Source organism: Salvelinus sp. IW2-2015, linkage group LG4q.1:29 (genome assembly GCF_002910315.2).
Source record: "Salvelinus sp. IW2-2015 linkage group LG4q.1:29, ASM291031v2, whole genome shotgun sequence".
Classification (NCBI taxonomy): Eukaryota; Metazoa; Chordata; class Actinopteri; order Salmoniformes; family Salmonidae; genus Salvelinus; species Salvelinus sp. IW2-2015.
The window spans coordinates 59,133,274-59,156,869 of record NC_036842.1 but is presented as its reverse complement, the minus strand read 5'-3'; the positions used below and the strand labels follow the sequence as shown (position 1 = coordinate 59,156,869).

General features: G+C 44.1%; 1 protein-coding gene across 1 annotated transcript in view; it reads right to left on the bottom strand.

Moving 5' to 3' along the window:
* Positions 1 to 23,596, bottom strand: part of LOC111960968 (A disintegrin and metalloproteinase with thrombospondin motifs 20-like) — a 140,620-nt gene that overhangs the window by 92,400 nt on the left and 24,624 nt on the right. Inside the window, 8 exon segments of the mRNA XM_070442987.1 lie at positions 6,971 to 7,071; positions 7,988 to 8,133; positions 13,461 to 13,607; positions 19,589 to 19,694; positions 19,990 to 20,030; positions 20,146 to 20,270; positions 20,613 to 20,696; positions 22,754 to 23,046. Of these exon segments, the coding sequence (XP_070299088.1) occupies positions 6,971 to 7,071; positions 7,988 to 8,133; positions 13,461 to 13,607; positions 19,589 to 19,694; positions 19,990 to 20,030; positions 20,146 to 20,270; positions 20,613 to 20,696; positions 22,754 to 23,046 (1,043 nt within the window).

Here is a 23,596-nt window from a genome sequence, read left to right as displayed (position 1 = left end):
TGTGCATGAACCATAGTAATTTTTCCAACAATTGTTTACAGACAGATTATTTTCACTGTTATCACATTCCAGTGGGTCAGAAGTTTACATACACTAAGTTGACCGTTTCCTTTAAACAGCTTGGAAAATTCCAGAAAATGATGTGTCATGGTCTTTAGAAGCTTCTGATAGGCCAACTGACATCATTTGAGTCAACTTGGAGGTGTACCTGTGGATGTATGTTTCAAGGCCTACCTTCAAACTCAGTGCCTCTTTGCTTGCATCATGGGAAAGATTTAAAGAAAACAGCCAAGACCACAGAAAAAACAATTGTAGAGCTCCACAAGTCTGGTTCACTCCTGGGAGCAATTTTCAAATGCCTGAAGGTACCACGTTCATCTGTACAAACAATAGTACGCAAGTATAAACACCATGGGACCACGCAGCCGTCATACCGCTCAGGAAGGAGACGCGTTCTGTCTCCTAGAGATGAACGTACTTTGGTGAGAAAAGTGCAAATCAATCCCAGAACAACAGCAAAGGACCTTGTGAAGATGCTGGAGGAAACAGGTACAAAAGTATCTATATCCACAGTAAAACTAGTCCTATATCGACATAACCTGAAAGGCCGCCCAGCAAGGAAGAAGCCACTGCTCCAAAAACGCCATAAAAAAGCCAGACTATGGTTTGCAACTGCACATGGGGACACAGATCGTACTTTTTGGAGAAATTATGAAACAAAAATAGAACTGTTTGGCCATAATGACAATCGTTATGTTTGGAGGAAAAAGGGAGAGGCTTGCACCAATGAACACCATCCCAACCGTGAAGCACAGGGGTGGCAGCATCATGTTGTGGGGGTGCTTTGCTGCAGGAGGGACTGGTGCACTTCACAAAATGATGGCATCATGAGGTAGGAAAATTATGTGGATATATTGAAGCAACATCTCAAGACATCAGTCAGGAAGTTAAAGCTTGGTCGCAAATGGGTCTTCCAAATGGACAATGACCCCCAGCATACTTCCAAAGTTGTGGCAACATGGCTTAAGGACAACAAAGTCAATCCTCTCTGTGTTATAGAAAATTTGTGGGCAGAACTGAAAAAGCTTGTGCGAGCAAGGAGGCCTACAAACCTGACTCATTTACACCAGCTCTGTCAGGAGGAATGGGCCAAAATTCACCCAACTTATTGTGGGAAGCTTGTGGAAGGCTACCCGAAACGTTTGACCCAAGTTAAACAATTTGAAAGCAATGCTACCAAATACTAATTGAGTGTATGTAAACTTCTGACCCACTGGGAATGTAATGAAAGAAGTAAAAGTTGAAATAAATKATTCTCTCTACTATTATTCTGACATTTCACATTCTTAAAATAAAGTGGTGATCCTAACTGACCTAAGACAGGGAACTTTTACTCMGATTAAATGTCAGGAATTGTGAAAACCTGAGTTTAAATGTATTTGGCTAAGGTGTATGTAAACTTCCGACTTCAACTGTACATAATATGACATTTGTAATGTCTTTATTATTTTGGAACTTCTGTGTAATGTTTACTGTTAATTTTGATTGTTTATTTCACTTTTGTATATTATTTACTTCACTTGCTTTGGCAATGTTAACATATGTTTCCCATGCCAATAAATTGAATTGAATTGAATTGAGAGCGAGAGAGAGAGAGAGCGACTGAGAGAGAGCGACTGAGAGAGAGAGACAGAGTAAGGGAGAGAGTGATAGAGAGAGAGTGACCTGTTGCCACAAGAAAAGTCAGTGAAAAACAAACACCATTGTAAATACAACCCATATTTCTGTTTATTTATTTTCCCTTTTGTACTTTAAATATTTGCACTTCGTTACAACACCGTATATAGACATAATATGACATTTGAAATGTCTTTATTCTTTTGGAACMTCTGTGAGTGTAATGTTTACTGATCATTTTTATTGTTTATTTCACTTTTGTTTATTATCTACTTCACTTGCTTTGGCAATGTTAACATATGTTTCTCATGTCAATAAAGCCCTTGAATTGAAATGACTTGAATTGATAGAGGGAGTGAGAGTGTGAGAGTGTGAGAGAGAGAGAGAGACAGAGAGGGTGAGAGAAAGACAAAGAGAGAGAGAGACAGAGGGAGTGAGAGAGAGAGAGAGACAGAGACAGAGAGAGAGAGAGAGAGAGAGAGAGCGCCTCAAAACCATCTAAATATGATACAGAAACATACCCACCACTCACATGCACATAGAACAATGCAGAGTGACACTCTCCACATAAAAGGCTCCAGTAGAAGCAGGTGAGTGCTGGAATGGGATGCCCCTCTCTTTCAACTTCCCCCACTTCAAAGCACCCCCATTTGGAGATGACACCAAGCCCTCAGCATCATACAAAAGGTGGTGGCACCAGAGAGATTAAAAATGGCAGAAAAAAAACCTCTGTGTTCTTCTTTTAAGCATTTAAAGTGAATGAAGCGAAAATACTGTACTTGAGTATGTCCCAAAGACAGACCTGTTATGCAGTAGGATACTATTGTGGATACTCTGGGAACAAGCCAGAATTTCTCAATCAATCGGATTTAAAAATGCCATTTTACGTCAGGAGTTCTCACAAAGTGCTATACAGATACCCAGTCAAAATCCTCGAAGAGGAAGCACTGCAGTTGCAGAAAAACTCCCTAGAAAGGCAAGAACCTAGGAAGAGACCTAGAGAGGAACCAGGCTCTGAAGGGTGGCCAGTCATCTTCTGGCTGTGATTATAAGAGTACATGGCCATTAAGGCCAGATCGTTCTTCAATTTATATTAGATAGATTAAACAGGATTTATGGCAATTGACTCCTGGGATAAGTCATGTTCCATAGTATGTTATGTTCTAAACACATACAGTGGGGAGAACAAGTATTTGAWACACTGCCGATTTTGCAGGTTTTCCTACTTACAAAGCATGTAGAGGTCTGTAATTTTTATCATAGATACCACGTTCAACTGTGAGAGACAGAATCATATAACACCCAACCAAATCAGGAGAAAGCACCATTGTATATCTTTTAAGTAAATAATTTGCTTTTATTGCCCATGACATAAGTATTTTGATACATCACAGCCAACAAAGGCAGAACTTAATATTCTGGCTAAGCCACACTCAGGACCTCTGGAGATGTTTACTTACACGGTGCCACTGCCTGTTAGTTGCCTCGAGCTGTGTGTCTTGCGGGGTCGTTTGTCATGCTGGTGAACCCATGCTATTGACCATCTTCCAATGCTCTTACTAAGGAGGAGGTGTTCAGGGCCAACTCGATACGATGGCCCCATCCATCCTCCCTCAATACGGTGGCAGTTCGTCCTGTTCCCTTTGCAGCAAAGCTTCCCAAAGAATGATGTTTCCACCTCCATGCTTCACGTGGGGATGGGTGTCTTGGGGTTTACTCATCGCTTCTTCCTTCTCCTCCACTACGGCGAGTGGCAGTTTCAGGACCAAAGCTCTATTGTTTTGTCTCGATCAGACCGACCACAGAACCTTCTCCCATTCCTTGCGCTTGGATCATCCAGATGGGTCATTGGCAAACTTCGAGACGGCCTGGACATGCGCCTGGCTTGAGCACGGGACCTTGCGAGTGCGTCTGCAGTGGATTTATCTTAAGTCATAGACGGGTAGTGTGTTACTAAGTGGTTTCTTTTGGACCTCTGTGGTGTCCCCACTCTCTTCAGGTCAATTGACGAGGTCCGCCGTGTGAGTTCTAGGCTGATCCCCTCACCTCCTCATGATCATGAGTTGACCCCACGGAGTGAGCGATACTTGCCATGGAGCCCCAGACCACGGGTGATATGACCTGTCATCTGTGAACTTTCTTCCATTTTCTAGATAATTGCGCCCAACAGGATTGTTTGTCCTTCTGCAGCCCAAGCGCCATGTTGCCTATTTGTCCTGAGCACCCATCCAGCCTTGTGCACGGCTTACAGTTTATCCCTGTGTCCTTACACAGCTCTCTGGTCTTGCCTTGGTCATGTGAAGGTTGGCAGTCCTGTCTTATATGAGTGTGCTGACAGGTGTCTTTGTATACATGGTAACTGCAGTGTCAAACAGGTTGCAGTTTAATACAGTAAATGAGTGGAGAACAGAGGCGTCTTCTTAAACGAAAACCCTAACAGGTCTGTGAGAGCCTGTGAAAATTCTTATTTGGTTGGTTAGGTGATCAAATACTTATGTCATGCAATAAAATGCTAATTAATTACTTAAAAATCATACAATGTGATTTTCTGGATTTTTTCTGTAAAATTTACAGACCTCTACATGCTTTGTAAGTAGGAAAACCTGCAAAATCGGCAGTGTATCAAATACTTGTTCTCCCCACTGTAGGTATTAAGGTTATAAAACAGAAGATAAAGGATATATATATATATATATATACAGGTCGTCATGGCAATCAATCAGGTGTGATCAAAATAACGCAGAGTCTTCTCATGACGGATTCCCACAATCCAACACAGTTAATGACACACATAGGTATTTAGAGTTGATATCCCACGACATCAATTTGTAAGTCGCTCTGGATAAGAGCGTCTGCTAAATGACTTAAATGTAAATGTAATTATACTGCAGCTGTTTTGGTTGGATTAAGATGTTAGCCATCCCAAGTTAATTTATCTTCATTTAAGTGTAGTAATCCAAGCCTTAACAGGATGGTACAGGGGGYAAAATACAGAGAGATTGTGGAACATACTGCTTACATGGGAACACACTCAATATATTTTACATAGAGTGCTAGTTCTTGTTTTTTCTTACCAAGATAAAGTATCTAACGTCACTGGCGGATCATTTTGCTTATTTTAACAAAAAAATGGCTCAATACAAGTAATTTATCTTATTTCAAGATATTTTTCAAGATACTTTAACTTAAGGTAAAAAATCTTGAGACATTTCTTGAAATAAGATGAATTACTTGATTAATTAATTTTGCTTATTTTAACCCCCAAAAGGTTTAATACAAGTKATTTATCTTATTTCAAGAAATTTCTCAAGATTTTTTACCTGAATTTACCTTATTTTTTACCAATATATATTTTTTGGTATTTTTCTATATTTACCTTAATTTACCTTATTTTTTTACCAATATATTTTTCAAGATATTGAAAAAGATAAAATATCTTGAAATTAAATAAATTGCTTGTATTTAGCGTTTTTTTAGGCTAAAATAGATAAAGTAGATAAAGGGCCTCATTGCCAAAATCCCAAAGTATCCATTTAAGTAAATTTATGTAAGATATTTACGCTTGCTTAGATTTCACTTTTTACAGTGGGGGGGAAAGAGTTAACTAGAAGATAAGGTCCTCTCCTTCTCACCCACCACCACCACATACAATCACCCCTAGCCCACCTCTCCCTCCTTTCCCTCCTCCTCTTTCCTCTCCTCCTTTTTGGAATCATTGATGTGAGGTCTATTGTGTGAGCTGAGCTGAGCAGAACAGAGCTGAGCAGAGTGGAGGGAGTGTAGAGCTGCATGGCCTCAGCCTTGGGCTCTGTTATGGCCTGTCCACTGACCCACTTACCTGCCTTTTAAAGAGGTTTTAGGGTCACGGGTTCACAACTTGGTGACTCAACTGTGAACGGCGGGCGGCATCTCCTTTCAAAGTGCCCGAGCCTTCACCTCTACTGCTCCCCTCCCTTTCTCTTCCTCTATCTCCCTCTCTCCCCATGTCCCCTCTTTTCACTCTTTGACCAAACACCATCTCACCCTTACTCTCTGCTCACGCAGCCCAATAATCATCCCCCCATTCCTCCAGCCCAACAATATACAATACCCCCCATTGCCTCACAGCCCACATAACCTCATCCAACCCCAATTCTCCAGCCCTTCATCCCATTTAGCCCCAGTCATCCCCCATCTCCCCTTCTCATGCTCCAGCAGTATCTGCTATCCCCCCATTCCTACTAGCCCCCTACTCATCCCCACATTCCTCTAGCCAGCATCCTATCCCCCCATATCCTACCTAGCCCAAAATTCCCCATTGCCCCGCCATATCTCCCATCCTCCAGTATCATTCCCCCACATTCCTCCAGACCCCATCAATCATCCCCCATTCCTCAGCCCCATTCAATCCCCCATTCCTCCAGCCCCAATACATCCCCCCATCTCCAGCCTATCTCCCATTCATCCCCAATCATCCCCCATACTCAAGCCCCATAATCATCCCCCATTTCTACCAGCCCCATATCTCCCCAATCTTCCTCTAGCCCATATCATCCCCCATTTTCCTCCAGCCCGCATTCATCCCTTCTCACCCAAAATTGCCTCACTCACTTCCCTCTCCAGCAGGTTGACGTTTATTGTCATGAGTCTTGTCTGGAAGCAACGAACCTGCGATTTGCCCTTAAGACAGGCCAGCTGCAAAGTCCAAATTGTCTATATTGTAAAAAATTTCATAAAAACATATTTTTTCTCTCTTAATTATAGGTTAGGATTAGGGTTAGCAGTGTGGTTAAGGTTAGGTCTAAGGTATGTTTAAAATGTATTTTATGACTTGTGGCTGTGCTAGTAGGGAACACTTAAGAGCAGTCTCCAGGACAAGATTTATGATGAGAAAACGCTAACCTGCTCTTCAGCCCATCTAACCCCTCTCTACCCCCCCTCTCCCCAACGATTTCACCTCTCCTTCTCCCCCAGCCCTGTCTTACTCTTCTTTCCCTGAGCACCTCCTCAGTACCTTTCACTATGTACCCACCACCACCCCTGCCACAGTGCTAATTAGCATAGTATCCCAAGGCGGTGAGAACATGAGGTTAATGAATGTAGGGCCTCAGAGCATGGTTAAGGCTAATGTTCAAGCTTTAGGTTACTCGCTTGAATGTTTGTTTGAAATATGCTCTTTGATAACAGAAATGCAAAACATGAACAGTGGATATACAGTAATACTGCAGTAAATAATACACTGTGTTTGTCATCCTACCTCCATTTAAACTTCATTACTCGATCCAACGCAAGAAATAACAACATTCTGTCCTACCATTCCATGCCACAGTCTGTCCATCAGCCAAGGGCATTGCTGAGTCCGACACCCTTTATGGTCCCCTCAGCACATCGTACACCAAAGCCTCTTGCATTGTTCTACGTGGAGCCGAGAGAAGAGAGGAGAGAGAGAGCAGAGAAGAGAGAGAGAGAGAGAGGGGGGGGGACAAAAATACATGCGAGAGAGAGACATGCGGGAAAAAGGGTGAAGAGAGAGCACACGTTGGAGAGAACGAGAGAAGACAGAGTAGAGGAAGAAGAATCAAACAATGTTACAAATACCACTGCCAAACTGCCATAGAATCATTCAATTGTTTTACACTAAACTATAAATCCCTAATATTGACAGTCAGACAGGAGACAGGAGACCTGTACTGTACCAGTGAGATGTGTAACAGACTTTATGGACAGTTCAGCCACTAGGAACCAAACTACACGGTCACTTTTACAGCCACCTGGGCAGCTGTTACTGTCACTATAGATTAGCTACCCATGACTCCAGAAGTCTCCAACCAGACAAGAGCGGGCCGAGCCCACAGGGTAAGTGACCGGCAAGAGAACCATTTCTTCATTCCCGCCTTAAAGGATGTTCAACATGAGAACGTGTGCTGCTCTGAAGGAAATCAACCTGCCTCCCAGCAGTCTGTTAAACCTGAGAAAGCCAATTGTCTCATGAAACCACCAAAGCTGTCCGTCATACAGACAGCTCATGAAAAACACTGACTGGGCCCTACAGTGTTGTCTATGTAACGTTATGACTTCATCATCTCAGCACCTCAGCACAGACAAGACACATTAGAACCTTAGAAGCATATAACATCCTTCTCCAAGGGCGTTTGTTTGAGGCCCTTTTTCTGTAGATAATAGAGGGACTAAGGGCACATCCCAAATGGCACCCTATTCCCTATATAATGCACTACTTTTGACCAAAGCCCTATGGAATTGCCTACACCCATAGGGAATTGGGTGCCGCCCTGAGAGACACTTGGTTGAGAGGAACGGAATGCAACCCGGCTCACCATGTAAGGGCAGACCATGGAGCCGGGGCCAAACATGAGCTCACACTGCCGGTTGGCGTTGTAAATCTGACCAGGGAGGTGGTTGGGCAGCTCGTACGTTCTGCTCACTGGCTCGTCCAATAGGCACTCTCCATACCCTGTGCTGAAAGGTGGAAGGTAACACGCACACATTCACAAACAGGAAATAAACATGTGTAAAAGGTGTATTAAGGTGATCCGAGTGTTCCTGCTCTGCTTCCTGCATCCTCACACCAAGAGCTTCCTGTCAAGAGGCGTACAATAGTCGTATGAGAAAAAGTAGGCGATGTGTCATTTCTTTGACATTTAGAATTGGAAGTCAAACATCTCCAGGAGTGATGATATTCAGATGTACACTGCACCTTGTCCCATGTGGGTGGTCTGCTCTGGTGTGTGGTGTTACCTAACAGTGAAACTGACACCACTTCCCCTCAGTGACCTGATATATTAGCTAATGCCGTCACCATGAAACCGGAGGCAGGCACCATCACACAGAGGGAATAAAGCTGCATTTCCATACAGACACAAAGCTGTCCCAACCACATGTTTATTTAACAGACATTTCTCTGTGCAAAAAAKCCCCCCCAGAGGATTTGAAGTACATTCATTGAGTTAGCATAAATCAGGCTAGTTCACCAGAACTATTATAATGATAGATTGTGTGTCAGCCACACCCTACCCCTACAGCAACACAAAAAGACAACAGAGCACAGCTGGATAAAATGTACTGCATGCAGGGCTATTTACCCAAAACACTGAATGAAGCACTAAGCGTTAGACAATGTTAAAAGCATGGTCACAAAACCTAGTCAAACAGCCATTCACCAAATGTAAACCCTTCCTCAAAAGATCTTTCCTCTGTATTTATTTTGCGACACAAAACAAAAAAGAAACTGGGGATGAAACAGTGTAGCCTATAATGTGTGTAATTACATGACATGTCGACACTTCTCTTACAATTTGTACCCTGTGTTGAGCTCAGGCACCTGTTACATACAGACTACAGTGTGTGTGTGTGTGTGTGTGTGTTTGTGTTTGTGTACACTACAGTACACCACCAGCTGATATGAGGAGGACCGTAATTACCTGGGCTTATCTTGTGATACTGTTTCGGTTTTCCCTCATTTCCACACACACTGTAAGAAACCATTGGTTTTGTAGCCAGAAAAGACTATAAGTGCTTGGTGGAATGAGTTTGCCTAACAATGAGCAAGGGAAGAGACAAATGATGAAAGCTATGACGGGGTCAGTCAGTCCGTCAGGGCCATGAGAAGCAGAGAGAGAGAGACGCCACATATTAAAGCTATAKGGTCAGTGGTCTGTCTATCTGTCTTCTGAGTCCAGAAGAATGAGAAGAGATGATGCCCCATACTCAAGCTTCTTTCACCAGGTTGTCATTGTGTAATCAGAACTCCAGAAACCATATGGGCCTGTGATTAAAAACTGGACGGATAGGAGGGAAAAAAGCAGCAATTTTTCGATTAGGCACGCTGTTTTTTAAGGGACTGAGCAGAGCCCGAGACAGGTGATACGACTCCCTTCTGGCAACGACAGCGGTTCTACACGTGGCAGCCGTTGGGAGGCTTTTTAAAAGTGAGTTCATTTAGAAAATGACCGATAGGTATCTCTCAGAGTTCGTCATAAGAAGCTGCTCTCTAATGAGTTCCATAAAGGCAGACTGTTCCCTGTGAGCTGTTAGCAGCTACGAGGCTGCTCATATGTCAGATTTATGATTGACGCATTGTATGAATGACACAGCACATCCCTGTTGCACGGTTGGATTAAACTCAATGCAAACAGTACTGGAGTGATTCCCCTTTTCATAGGGAGATATACAGTCAGGTCCAAAATGACACCCTTGATAAAGATGAGCAAAAAAGACTGTATAAAATAAATAATACAAATATTGAGCCATTTTGAATTATAAAAATAAATGGGAGATATATTATTTTATACGAATACCATTATTCAGAGAGAGAGAGATTTTGTTTAACAACTAATATCTTTTTTTCTCAAAAAGATAGGTGTCAAAATTATTGGCACCCCTGAAGATACTTATAAAATAAAACGAAATAAAATATGCATTTATATTCAACTTTTTTAAAGTTAATCTCAGTTTAAGGATCTGTATTTTGGCCTTACATGGTTTACTGTTTCACTGGGGTATTAAAATGTGGTAACGCATGACAAATCTGAAAAGAGACAAATGGTTGTTGACCTCCATAAATCAGACAATGGGTACAAAATAATACCTTAAAAAACAAATATACCACTTACCACTATTAGGGAAACAATTAAGAAGTTCAAAACAACCGAAACAGTGGCAAACTTGCCTGGTATTGGARGCAAGTATATCTTGTCAAATCAAATCAAAAATAACATTTTATTTGTCACATGCGCCGAATACAACGGGTGAAATGCTTGCTTACAGTTCCTTCCCAACAACGCAGAGTTAAAAAAAATATATAAAAAGAAAAATAGTAACACAAGGAATAAAATACACAAGAATGGAGCTCCAGCATATACAGGAAGTACCAGTACCAGATCAATGTTCAGGGGTACAAGGTATTTGAGGTAGATATGTACATGAAGGCGGTGTAAAGTGACTAGGAATCAGGATAGATAATAATAGGAGTCAAATAAAGAACAGAGTAGCAGCAGCCAATGATGAGTGTAAAGGTGTGTGTGTATGTGTGTGTCTGTGTGTTTGTGTTGTGTCGGTATCCTGGATGGCAGGGAGCTCGGCCCCCATGCACAGTGAGGAAGGTGGATCAGGAGGCAAAGAAAAGACCAAGGGCCAAAGTTGGAGTATTACAGAACTTTGTCGCATCTTTGGGTCACCAAGTCTCCAAACCTCTAAGCCAATAGCCTCTTTGGAAGAGTTGACAGAGAAAAGCCAGTAGGGGAGAACGGCTCATAATAATGGCTGTAACAGAGCAAATGGAGTGGCATCAAACACCTGTATTTGATACCATTCCACTCCTTCTGCTCCAGTCATTACCACGAGCCCGTTCTCCCCAATTAAGGTGCCACCAGCCTTCTATAGTTGAGAGCCACCAACAGATGTAAATACCTGAGTTTGCTAAACTGCATTGGCACTGTGATTGGAACCAGGGCTATGGACAGATGACTGACCACAAAATCAACAATTTGCAATGGCCGTCTCAGTCTCCGGGCTTGAACCCCATTTAAACCTGTAGATTGAATTGAAGACAACAGTCCATAAGCATAGACCTAATGATATCAAGGATCTGGAAAGATTATGTATCGAGGAATGGTCTAAGATCCCCCCCTAAAAGGCTCAGTGCCGTTATTGTAGCAAGGGAAGGGTGTCGGAGAATTGAAAACGGGGGTGCCAATCATTTTAACAAGGATCTTTTTGAGAATTTGGTTTATAACCTGTTAAACAAAATCTATTTCTTTCAGCAATTTTATTAATAATCTTTTGTTTTGTATACAGCATCGCTCAGTATTTGTATCGTTTATTTTATAAAGTATTTTTTGCTCATCTTTATCAAGGGTGCCAATAATTTTGGACCTGACAGTACAACAGTCATTGCCATTGTAACACTGAAATAACTGGAAAAGAAAGAGTCATCAAAAGATCATTTTCACAGAAGACGCATTTTGAATTAATTGAGGATTTTGGTATACATTTTTTATCAAAACGTGAGAGAACTTTTTAACTGTTTTGGGTAGCGACTAGCGAGACATCTGATGTTGGTGTGTGGTTAGGATAATTCCCAACGTGTGCGCCTGGCATTGGAATGGAAAATGATAGCCTTGGCCTGTATTAATGATTATGTGGTCTCCACACAGGTGTACACATCAATTAGTGGGTGGCAACACAGAGAGATTTGAATTTTATCTTTATATAGGTTTAGTGGCTTATACCAGCTGGCGGGCTGCCAGGAGCGGAATGAATAGTGTCTTTATATCACGGTCTACACAAAATAACAACAAGAACACCAAAGACACTTTCCACTCAGCTCTCAGAGTTCACATTATTACACATACACAAAAATAAGAACGAGGGGGGTTGGCTCCTGAAGAGGGGTTGAGAGGTAGTGTGTCCCTCCATCTTTAAGTTGACATGAGAGTGTTTTGCATTAGAGAGCTCTCAGAGAAGAATAAGTAGTCAAAACAGTGATGTACTTGACCAGACCAGCATATTGGACAGCGGAGGTACCYTTTAGATCATTGTTGAAGCCACGCAGACTTCAAAAGCAGTGGGCCTCGCTCTCAGGGGCCTTTCCCAGCACCGAGGCTCCTCCACACTGAACCCTGCACTCCTCTTCACAGCCACACAGAACTGTTTAGAAATATGGCCACTGTTAAACAAATCAGCTCGTCTCTTCACGCAGCAGAGAAAGTTTCGCTCACTCATTGACATTTATCTCTCGCTCACACAMCGAGTGCTTGAACACTCAGCCTGCTTAACACCGCTGACATTTAGACAAAAATATTCTGCAGTAAAAAATGAAAAGGAGTTTTCTTTTTCTTGCTTTTAGAATTGTTCAAATCAAACACTCAAAGCTGGGTGAATGGATTCATCCGCTGGTAGGAAACTATGCAGCACAGTTGCGGGGCGCGTCGGGCACATAACCTTACAGCCTCGACAGGAGGCGTTCGCATGGGAGCGACCGCTCGCTTCCCAAGATGCAACTCGTCAACAAGGCAGCCTTTTGTGAAGCCTCACAATCAACAAAGCGGGAGGAGAGATCAAAGGGTCACGTCCAGGGAAAATCTAATTATAACTGACATTTCCCATCTTAAAGGGAAGCCCTTCAGAAGAGGTTGGTGGCCACCGCTTGGCTTTGGAGCCCGCTGAATGAGCCGTTGCCCCGCGTTACCGTTTTCGCGGGGAAAGCACGCCAGCGACTAAATGACTGTTTGTCCAGCATCTCAAGAGCTGGTTCTGCCTGAGTGCAGAGACAGAGGAGGAGCAGGGGGAGGATCAATCGCTCAGGTCACCCCAGGAAGACTCCAGCTTCAAACAGGAAATGCGGTCTCACACCAAGCAATAACACAGTTTACGCTGCTCTACATTCTCCCTCTCTGAGAAGGTAGCAGAGGTTGCTCACCAGATTATGTCACAAGAATACAAACACTTTCTGTTTGTGTTATTTTTTTTGTCTTGCATTTCCAATGAAAAGGGAAGATATTAGAACGTTTTATTACAGTGGCTAATGTATCTCTAAAAGTCATAGGGCCCGATTCAGACTTGAGTAGACTTAACACAGAAGTAAGTAAATAAAACATGGACTCAAGTAAACTTTTTTTGACTATATTAAGTCAACTTATCTCAAGTCTGAATGGGGCCCATAATGAACAGTATATCTGTGAAAAGGATCTGTATATCTGTGAAAATGTGTACATTATGAGAATGATGGCATCCTGAACATCGTGTTTCATAATTGCAGAAAAAGGGACGGGGCGGGAGGTACCTACTCCAGAAACTCTGTGATGTACTTGCGACTGCATTTGGACCAGGACCAGGGGCTGGTGTCGTAGTTGAGGGTGGGCGCCATGACGTGATACTGGTGCTTCATGCCTGCCTCCCTGCATTTGGGGTTGTCATCGTGGGGCATGTTGAACCTGCCCAGGGGGGGAATACAGACAGAGAGAGATTAGGGAAAAGGGGGCGGATGGCTGCAAAATGGATCAGCCCTAACCAGGGGGATGAGTGTCAGAAGGTTTATAATCAGCCATTTTTAACAACGGATGACCTCAAACCTTTTGTGGACTTTTTCAGGCCTGCCACATACCACACACACTCACCACACACCCACAGAGAGAGAGAGCACACGTGCATACGTGCGCTCACACACACACTTCCCGACCAAATCATATGGCTTCTCCCACCTGTTTTCAAATGCCTCAGTAAAACTCCACCCGCCAGAAGGACATGTTTTAATGCTTTCCTGATCTGTATATCTGACCAGCATAATTCCCTCACTGCACTGCCCACATACAGAACACACCACATCATCTCCCGCTCATCTCCCCGAGATCAGGGGTCAGCTTCTCAAGGGGTTTAAGGCTGAGGGAGATGGGAGGCCATCCATGGACTTCAGGTTCTGAACACTCAAATAACATCAGCCTCAATCACGACCACTGACTATGATATATAGAACTAGAGACACACACTCACCACCAACCAAGCAATGGTCTTCATTGAACTATCTTCCGGAACTAAGATGTAGAGTTGAAGGCCTATGAAGCGTTCCATCTCAGATTGAATTCATTCTAGRCAGCTGAATAGTGAAGAGTCTAATAAAGTGGCTCATCTTTTTTGATGTCCAGAATAGTGCTGCTGGGCTGTGCTGTGTTGATCTGAGCGGATGTCCTGACCTACTCAACTGGCTGTGTGTGCTGTGTTAGTGGAAGGATGAGGTCGGCCTTAATCTGCACACACACACACGCACACACACACACACACACCACACACACACACAGCTGTGTGGTGTTTACTGCAGGATGTGATCCTACTATATGGCTGGGCTCTRGGCTGGGGCTTTGGTCTGACTGCCACACAAAGAAGGCAGGCCTGGCCCAGGTTCTGACCCTGGCATGGGGCCCACCCTACAGGGGCCGGCGGGGGTGGAAGGGGGTTGTGGGGGCCCGGCCGCTCAGGGCCTAATTGAGTGCTCTGAGCCGCAGCCTGCCCCTGGCCTGTAATGAGGTCCTCACACACCGGGAGAGCCACTGGTTGTTACTGGGAAGCGCATGCATGAGGGCATTGGCTGGAATATCAGAACGGACTTCATCTATTACGTTGATGAAGTTGTAAATTACGGTAGAGTGGGAGCTACTGTAGCTCTCTGTATGTCTGAGAGAGACATATGCGGTCTGAGTTCAATCAGGAAAATGGCATCTCTGGAGGGAGATTTGCTGAAGTAATGTGCACTTAGATCATAATCTTCTCCAGCTATAATAGCGTACTGCAATACTCTACTCATACAGTCAGGCTCCTATTATTGAGCTGCAATAAAACAAGCTTCATCCCAAACAGATGACATCATCATATCCATCCCTCCAACTTCTACAAAACAAAACATCTATAGAACGACTCTAGAAGACAAATCAACTTTTTTCTAGACTTAACACCCTATAAATAACAGTGAGAGTAAGAAAGTAACTTCCCCGGTGAAGAAGAAGACCTGATGACTTTCTCTCCATATGGGGGAGAACAAAAACAAGACTTAATAAGTCTGTGGGGACTGCAGCAACAGGCTTTGTCAGCACTCTGACAGAGCGAGAGATCAGCAACGTCATCATAACATCGCTGCAAAATCACAGCCTTGTCACTACAGAGACGGAGCTTTGGGAGCCACTACACACACACGCACGCACGCACACACACACACACGCACAACAATCTCGTCCCTCTAGATTTATGGCCTCCAAAATCCAAACGTCATCCAATCAGCCACTCTGCTTGTCCATCCTGAGATGCCAGTTTCCTTCCATGTCTCAGACTTTTGCATATATTTCTAGGACGTTAAAAAAGATAGCCTGTCTTCCATCCATAGCTCTAATGACTCATCAAAACGTCCGGAAGGATCAGCTGTGATCTAAGTCTAAGACGGCAAGGACTTGGTAACATTTGACGATTAAGCACTTTCAACATTATTAAGCCATGTAAGTATTTTTTTTTAAATTAATATCAAGTGACTCCAACACACTAGCAGAGCCCAAAGTGGCTATTTGTACCAACACATTTCCTGAGTTACTGTATATGAAAAAGGCCTCCTATCCATTAGTCTGAGCTAAGGGTTCCGTTTCGTTATCTGCAACAGAGCATTGGTTTGTTCCACTACCTGGCTGACACTCTGTTTCTCAGAGCGTTACACACTCAGGAAAGGGTCTTGTGAATATAGCCCAGCGATTAAACGCACCAAGAGGCAAAGCCAACTGCCTGTCCAGCTGTTTGAACTTTAGCATAAACAGATCCACACAAGAGGGCTGGTTTCCCCTCGCTAGGCCCAAAGAGCCCTGTCTCTGGAGGAATGTGTGAGGAGCAGCACTGAGTCTCAGYCGGACGGTAAGCCAGCGCTGGTTCAATAGTAGACAGAACACARGTTGGATTATTTTGACCCAGCCAATTGGGTTGCGTGAATAACCCAACATGTTGGGTTGATGGAAATACCCAAACATGGGTTAATTTAACCATCAGTTGGGTATTTTTGGTGGCGTAGTTAAGTGGGCGGCAGGTAGCCTTGTGGTTAGAGCGCTGGGCCAGTAACCGTAAAGGTTAGTAGATCGAATCCCCCGAGCTGACAAGGTAAAAATCTGACGTTCTGCCCCTGAACAAGGCAGTTAACCCACTGTTCCMAGGCCGTCATTGTAAACTGGCCGTCAACTGACTTGCCTAGTTAAACAAAGGTAAAATAAAAAAATATATATTCTCATGCTGGGTTCAGTGGGTTGACCTAGCAGCTGGGTCTTTTTCAACGATTATTTTCAGGAGGCGTGGCTTTAATTAAGAAAGATCTTATTGGCCACCTGTGACATTACTAAGATTATTTATTACATATTATTATAATTATTGTATCCCAACAATGGAATTTACATGGGCTTTTAGGGAAGTCATTTTTAGCCACCCATGAGAGTAAATGCCATTCCTGTTCATCTGGTCTGTTGCATAGTTATCACTTATTAAGGTCAAACACTGACATTTCTGTAGCTTTAATGACAATTGCAGAAGTGTATGACTGTCTAATAGTCACACCCCTACTTAACTACGCCACCAGTCTTCTGATCTGACGTGCTGGTTCATATCTCAACAACCCAGCGGTTGGGTCAACCAAACAACCCAGCGGTTGGGTCAACCAAACAACCCAGCGGTTGGGTCAACCAAAACAGCCCAGGCGGTTGGTCAACCAAACAGCCCAGCGGTTGGGTCAACCAAACAACCCAGCGGTTGGGTCAACCAAAACAACCCAGCGGTTGGGTCAACCAAACAACCCAGCGGTTGGGGTCAACCAAACAGCCCAGCGTTGGGTCAAACCAAAACAACCCAGCGGTTGGGTCAACCAAACAACCCAGCGGTTGGGTCAACCAAACAACCCAGCGGTTGGGTCAACCAAACAACCCAGCGGTTGGGTCAACCAAACAACCCAGCGGTTGGGTCAACCAAACAAGCCCAGCGCTTGGGTCAACCAAACAACCCAGCGGTTGGGGTCAACCAAACAAACCCAGCGGTTGGGTCAACCAAACAACCCAGCGGTTGGGTCAACCAAACAACCCAGCGGTTGGGTCAACCAAACAACCCAGCGGTTGGGTCACCCAAACAACCCAGCGGTTGGGTCAACCCAAACAACCCAGCGGTTGGGTCAACCAAACAACCCAGCGGTTGGGTCAACCAAACAACCCAGCGGTTGGGTCAACCAAACAACCCAGCGGTTGGGTCCCCAAACAACCCCAGCGGTTGGGTCAACCAAACAACCCAGCGGTTGGGTCACCCAAACAACCCAGCATTTTTTAGAGTGTAACAAGCAACAACTGGCCAGAGTAGCTGGAAGGGAAAGCTGTCACTTTTAGTGATCAGGGGAGGCAGGAGAGAGGGAGAGGGGGAGGGAGGAGAGAGTGAGAGGGGGAGGGAGGAGAGAGGGAGAGGGGGAGGGAGGAGAGGGAGAGAGTTAAAGTTAAAGACAGTTTGCATCCCTCATAACTTATACCCAGTTTTTCATGGTGATTTGGGCCTAATGTTTAGAATGCATGCAGTCTTATGAGAGATTGGGTCATATGTTGTGACACAAAGCGGTTATTCATATGGCTTCTCTTTCCATTCACACATGTGGTGACATCTGTGTGTTGTGGAAACAGGCCTAAGCGGGGACCAATGTTATCATAACAGTGCTATTACACAGTAATTATGCAGTGTAGTATGAACACATTGTGATGAGCTCTATTTTACACAGTTTAGGTAGTGTTATCTTTCTTTACGGGGTAATGTTTAGGACAGGCTGGTGGACAAGTCAGCCCCTGAAAACCAACATTATTCAGCCTTTGATAATGAATTGTGCTCCGTCCCCACTAAATTAAATACATTTAATATGTATGTACATGTACTTGTCCCTACAATGACCACCTTCCATCTCGACGCCTAGTTGAAAGCAATGGCTGCCCCATGCAGAGGCCCCCGGTCCACCACATCTAAAGCCCAGGCAGCAGTGGCTTTCAGCCCCAGCTCCTCCTCATCCCCCTGGCTGCCTCTACAAAGCTGGAACACCTACAGGTTTAAAGCGATACTTCGGGATTTTGTAGTTTGAAGGATGTTGCTAACTAACGCTAGCGCAATTGCTAACTAGCATTCACGCAATTACTGGTATCTGCTACTTCAGTCATTGCGCTAATGCTAGTTAGCATTGGCTCGTAAAACTACCTCTAACTTCCTTCATACTGGACACAGAGATATACAAATGGTATCCACAAGTTCATCTGACTCTGGGGAAGTAGATAAAGGGCATCATTGCCAAAATCCTGAAGTATCCCTTTAACTCAGGGCACTACACTAGGAAATTAAGACCAGCATGTTATTAAACCTCTTTTTTTCCTTTATTATGTTTTGCACCTGCATGCACATGCACACCCAGGATAATAGGGCTTTTGTTGTGCAGGGGGCCCGAGAGGTAGGCCCAGGAGGGGACAGGCCCCAGGGGCCCCGAGAGGTAGGCCCAGGAGGGGACAGGCCCCAGGGGCCCGAGAGGTAGGCCCAGGAGGGGGCCAGGGGGTTGAGAGGGGTAGAATGTACTTACACTAGTGATAGGAAGTTCGACTCTTTTTACTGATTCAGATCTTTTCAACTCCTTCAGTTAAAAAAATAAAAAATCATTCAATTAATTTAGTTGATTTGATTCAGTAATGCCTAGAGCGTGCAGGACCACCTTACCAGCAAACAATGAACAAAAAACTTGAAAGACTCATGATTCTAAAAGCCTCTCATTTATCATAGGGCTCTTTTAGAAGCTGTCATTTGGGACTGAGACTTACAAAAGTGTGCTTCAAACAATGTACATTTGTGATGGCTAGGGATACAAATAAGATAATTTCTTGATACCTTTAAAACGATGTCTAGTTGTGGCCGCAACTGGACTAGATTGTGAACAATTCTTGACTTTCGTGAGGAAGATAAGCACATACTGTATTGTTCGCGAACTGCAGCAGCCCCCCAAACGATTTGTTCTCGAGTTTGTTGAGCAGAGGCAGGCTGTGTAGGCTGTGTCTTGGTTCTACAAAGCTGTGTCATTCGATAACATTCAACAATCAATGAATTACATTCATTCTTGCACCATGAGATCAATTACCAGTTCTACGTGTCTTTTGCTTTCTCTATGCTGCCTGCAACATGATCTATGTTAGACAGTTGGTGGTTGGAGCACGTCTCTGGAGCCGCTGAGCTGGGGAAGTGCGTAATAATCCTGCTGTAGGTTTCATTTCGGCCAGCCAGCAGGTCAAACGAACGACTAAAATGAACGAGTCACTTGGTAAAATGAATCATGACTCTCGAAGTCAGTTAGAAAGAGTTGCTCAAAAAGAATGAATCGTTCGCGAACTGCACACCGCTAACTTACACATGGCCCAGCTCGTGAGCGACGGTGAATGAAGCGCTGAGTCCGTTCTCTTCGCTGATGGAGCAGCTCCGGTACGGGTCACACATGGTCCCCAGCTCCGCCAGCCCTGGAACATCACCAATACACAGCGGCTTGAATGGACGGAGAAAAAAAGCCTTCCACCTCTACAGGCGATTAAGCCGTCAGACTWGTGTTTCATAAGAGAGACCAGTACTACCCTCCATCCTCCCTCTCACTACACCGTTCTAATCGGTCACTATATTAGCTGTAAGCTCCTGAAATAAACTCATTATTGTATATTAGCTGACTGTGGAACATTGAAACAGGAGTGGAAAGTTAACCCGGAGTCACTGAAGGTGACATGGGCACAGTTAAATCTGAACGTGAAGCCGTTTGTTTACCCAATGTGTCACACTTGTCTTTCGCTCGGCAGATGTCTTCCCTGTGAGAAGACACAAGCACAAGCAAAGGACACCATTATTCATCATCTCCATGCAGTTGTGTGTGTGTTAGGGTAGTGAGACAGTACAGTTCAAAGGTGAAATAGCAGTAAGCACCTTGTTATGAGGAGTGCAGTGTCGTGGTGGGAAGGGTGACTGTCGTCCTGGACATTTTGGGTCTGTTGCCAGACACAGAAGTTGTGGAGGGTAGTAGCAGCATTGAAATTGATTGAGGGCCCATCCTGTGAGAGATGACATAGAGACAGTGGTGAGGATTTGAACAGGTGTTCCTAGCTAAAAAAAAAAAAGCTACAAAATGTAACCATGTATCTGAAAGTGTCAAGTATTTTCATCTGAGTTAGTTATCTGCCATTACAAGGCCATGTGCTGAATGCCCCTCAGTRAGTCCTAGTTGAATCACAGCTGTGGTAGTAGCACAGGATAGTAGCATCCTTTTCTCTGAGGAGATTTCTCTTGAGGCTTTCCTCTGAGTGCAGTGTCCTTCTGAAGGGCCATAGAGAGAGGCTGACGTCAGCTGTCTCAGGGGGTACTCACTCACTGCAGCCCTCAGCGCCTGTTCTCACCTGTTCATTGTGGATGACGATCAGCTTGACAATCATGACGTTGATGAGGTTTCCTACACTTGGGTCGCTGTAGACTGCAGCAACCTGTGACAAGATGAACACACAMGCAAGAAACGCAAACATCTACTAAGGGTACAGAAACAGACAACACGGACTAATCTAAAGATGATTATTACTTTGAATGAGAGTAGGTCTAGAGACCATGTTCTGAAGGCTTGAGCAAAATAACAGGAACAGTTGAAGAAAGGGAAGATTTTATTCCTTCAGGGGGGGGAGTTGACATTTTGAACAAAACGTCAACATTTCAGCAACGCTTGACTTGTGTGTATCCCACCGCCCCTTGGACAAAACTGTTTTTGTGTGCCTTTCTTTTGGTTCAGCCCTGTCAGTGTGGGTCACTATCCTCCTGGGGCTATCCTAACAGAGCTCTGACAGGAACTCATTAGCCCTCTATAAACATTTAGCTTGTCAGTGCCTGGGGGGCTGAGTGAAGCAGATACCTCCTCTGGTAGGGGGAGAGAGAGCGCATGAGAGAGAGAGGAAGAGTGCAAGAGAGAGGGAGAGAGAGACAGAGAGAGGGAGACAGAGAGACAGAGAGAGAGAGAGAGAGACAGAGCGAGAGAGATTCATAGACAGAGAGAGACAGAGCGAGAGAGACAGAGCGAGAGAGACAGAGCGAGAGAGAGAGAGAGAGAGAGAGACAGACAGACAGACAGACAGACAGACAGACAGGCAGACAGGCAGACAGGCAGACAGGGGGATAGACAGGGGGACCCCAACTGTGTGCTGTAGCCTAAACTACAGCTTCACACTGGTACATAAATGGACAGACAATCAAGGCTGTGATACACTCGAGGAATGTGTCTCTGTGGTCAGTGTAAACACTATGACATCATATCAGAGGGCTAGCAGCCCACCCATTAGCCCCCTTCTCCACTAACAGGCACAACGTGCTGTCACCATGACGATGACGGATCAGTCTTGGCTGATTTCCCTGTTCTTGTTTAAAATGCTGGGTCTGGTTTCTGTTGGTTTGGCCGGAGCGTGGCAGGTCTTTTTGATTGAGTGGCCTTGACAGGTTTTTCTTCGACAGCTGTGTGCACGTGTGTGTATGCACGTATGTGTGTTTGTGTTTGTGTGTGTGTACAGATGTAGGATCTTAATTTGAACCAGTTTGCTACAGCAGGAAAATTATCCAACAACAACAGGAAATGTGAATTATTATGTGGATTATATTTCATGGATGTTTTGTAGGGATTGATACATTTTCTGTTAGGGCAAATAAAGTCTGCAATTTTCAAGTAGAAATTACAAGCTTTAGAAGCCTTTTTAAACCTTCAATACACTATAAGTTTGCATTTCCTGATATGCAGGAAAATTCCTGCAACAACAAGATGATCAAATTAAGATACGGCATCTGTATGTGTGAAAATGTTTGTGTACGGCCATAAGGTCATTCATAATGTCTTTAAGGGCTAATGCAGAGGCCCATGTGTTTCCAAATACATATTTGTATTTGTGTGTTGTGATAATGTGGTAATGTGGTAATGTTGTTGTGGTAATGTTACCCAAACTAAAYGCCAATAAGATCATAAAGAGTTGAGTCAGCTCATTGAACCCCCTTATGAGCCACATCTCTGACTGTGCAGGAGAGCTTGCTATCAGGTTAACATTAGGAAGAGAAAATTGTCTATCAGAATTCGGCAAGTCAAGGCTTCCAGGGTGTTACTGTATGAGTGACACACTGAACAATACTGTATGCATCTCCTTTGTGTAAAACATAGTTCATGGGTTAAACCTCAATCCACATGGCTGAAAACTCATGGGCAAAACCCAAACAGACCATTACAGTGTAATATAATATATACTCAACAAATTGGGAGACACAACAGTGATCTTGACATTGATTAACAAAGAGGGGTAATGATTGCAGGTGAAAACTGTTATCCTTAGATAATGAAAACAGGGTACAATAAAAACTCAACCAAGCTACCAACCAGACACCAATATCATTAACCAATAAGAAAATGACTTTGTACCACAGAAAAGTCACATTTTCTGAAATCCGAGTAAGTTAGAGCAAAGAACAAATCTACATTCAACAATGTGTTTTTCATAATAAAAAAATATATTTTACTTACTACTGACATGATTGTTAGGATGTAGTGCTCGAGGTTGCGTCCGTGGTGGCGCGCCATCTTGACGTCAGCAGTCAGCATCAGTTCCACGTAGCGGGGGTACGAGAGGAACCTCTTCTGCCTGGACGGGGCTCTGTGACGGGGGTCAGAAGAGTTGGTGGTGTGGTTGCCTACGTGGTGTTCTGTTGTGTGGTCTATCTCGTGGTGGATGTCCATTCTATCTCTCAGGGAATCCAACTCTTCTCCCATACTCCTATCGCTCTGAAGATTGACAACTGGTCTTTCCGATCCTTCCCCTGTCGGAAAATAGAACAGAGTAACAGAGTAGAATAATCGGGTTGAAGGTCTTATGATTATAGGAACAGACTTGGACCTGAGAGTAAATGAATACCGGACATACCTTTTATTTGACATCTACTGGCATTTCATTCCACAGTATTACATGTCTGAAGCTAAAGAGAAAGGCCTCCGCTTAGCCACATTCCACTGACATACAGTAATCACCACATATTGGACTTTAAACCAAAAAAACMTTCAAGGTTCTGAAGAGAAGTTGTAGCGAACGACATAGGGTCAGTCACAGAGGTCTGAGGGTTAGAGCTTGAAGGTCAGAGAAGCTGCACCCTTGGGCTTCAAATTRGACTTCTACAAACACAGAAAACCACACTATTTCTACTGCTGTCTCTGCATTCAACAGGGGCKCTCCAAACGAGAACATGAAGTTAAACCACTTCACTTAAACCACAGCCCGTATATCACAGCAAATGAAAGGGCCACTAAGGGAGGACAAGTTGAACAGTACAGCTGAAATGCAACAGATACTAGATTCAGACGTTCAGACAGTTA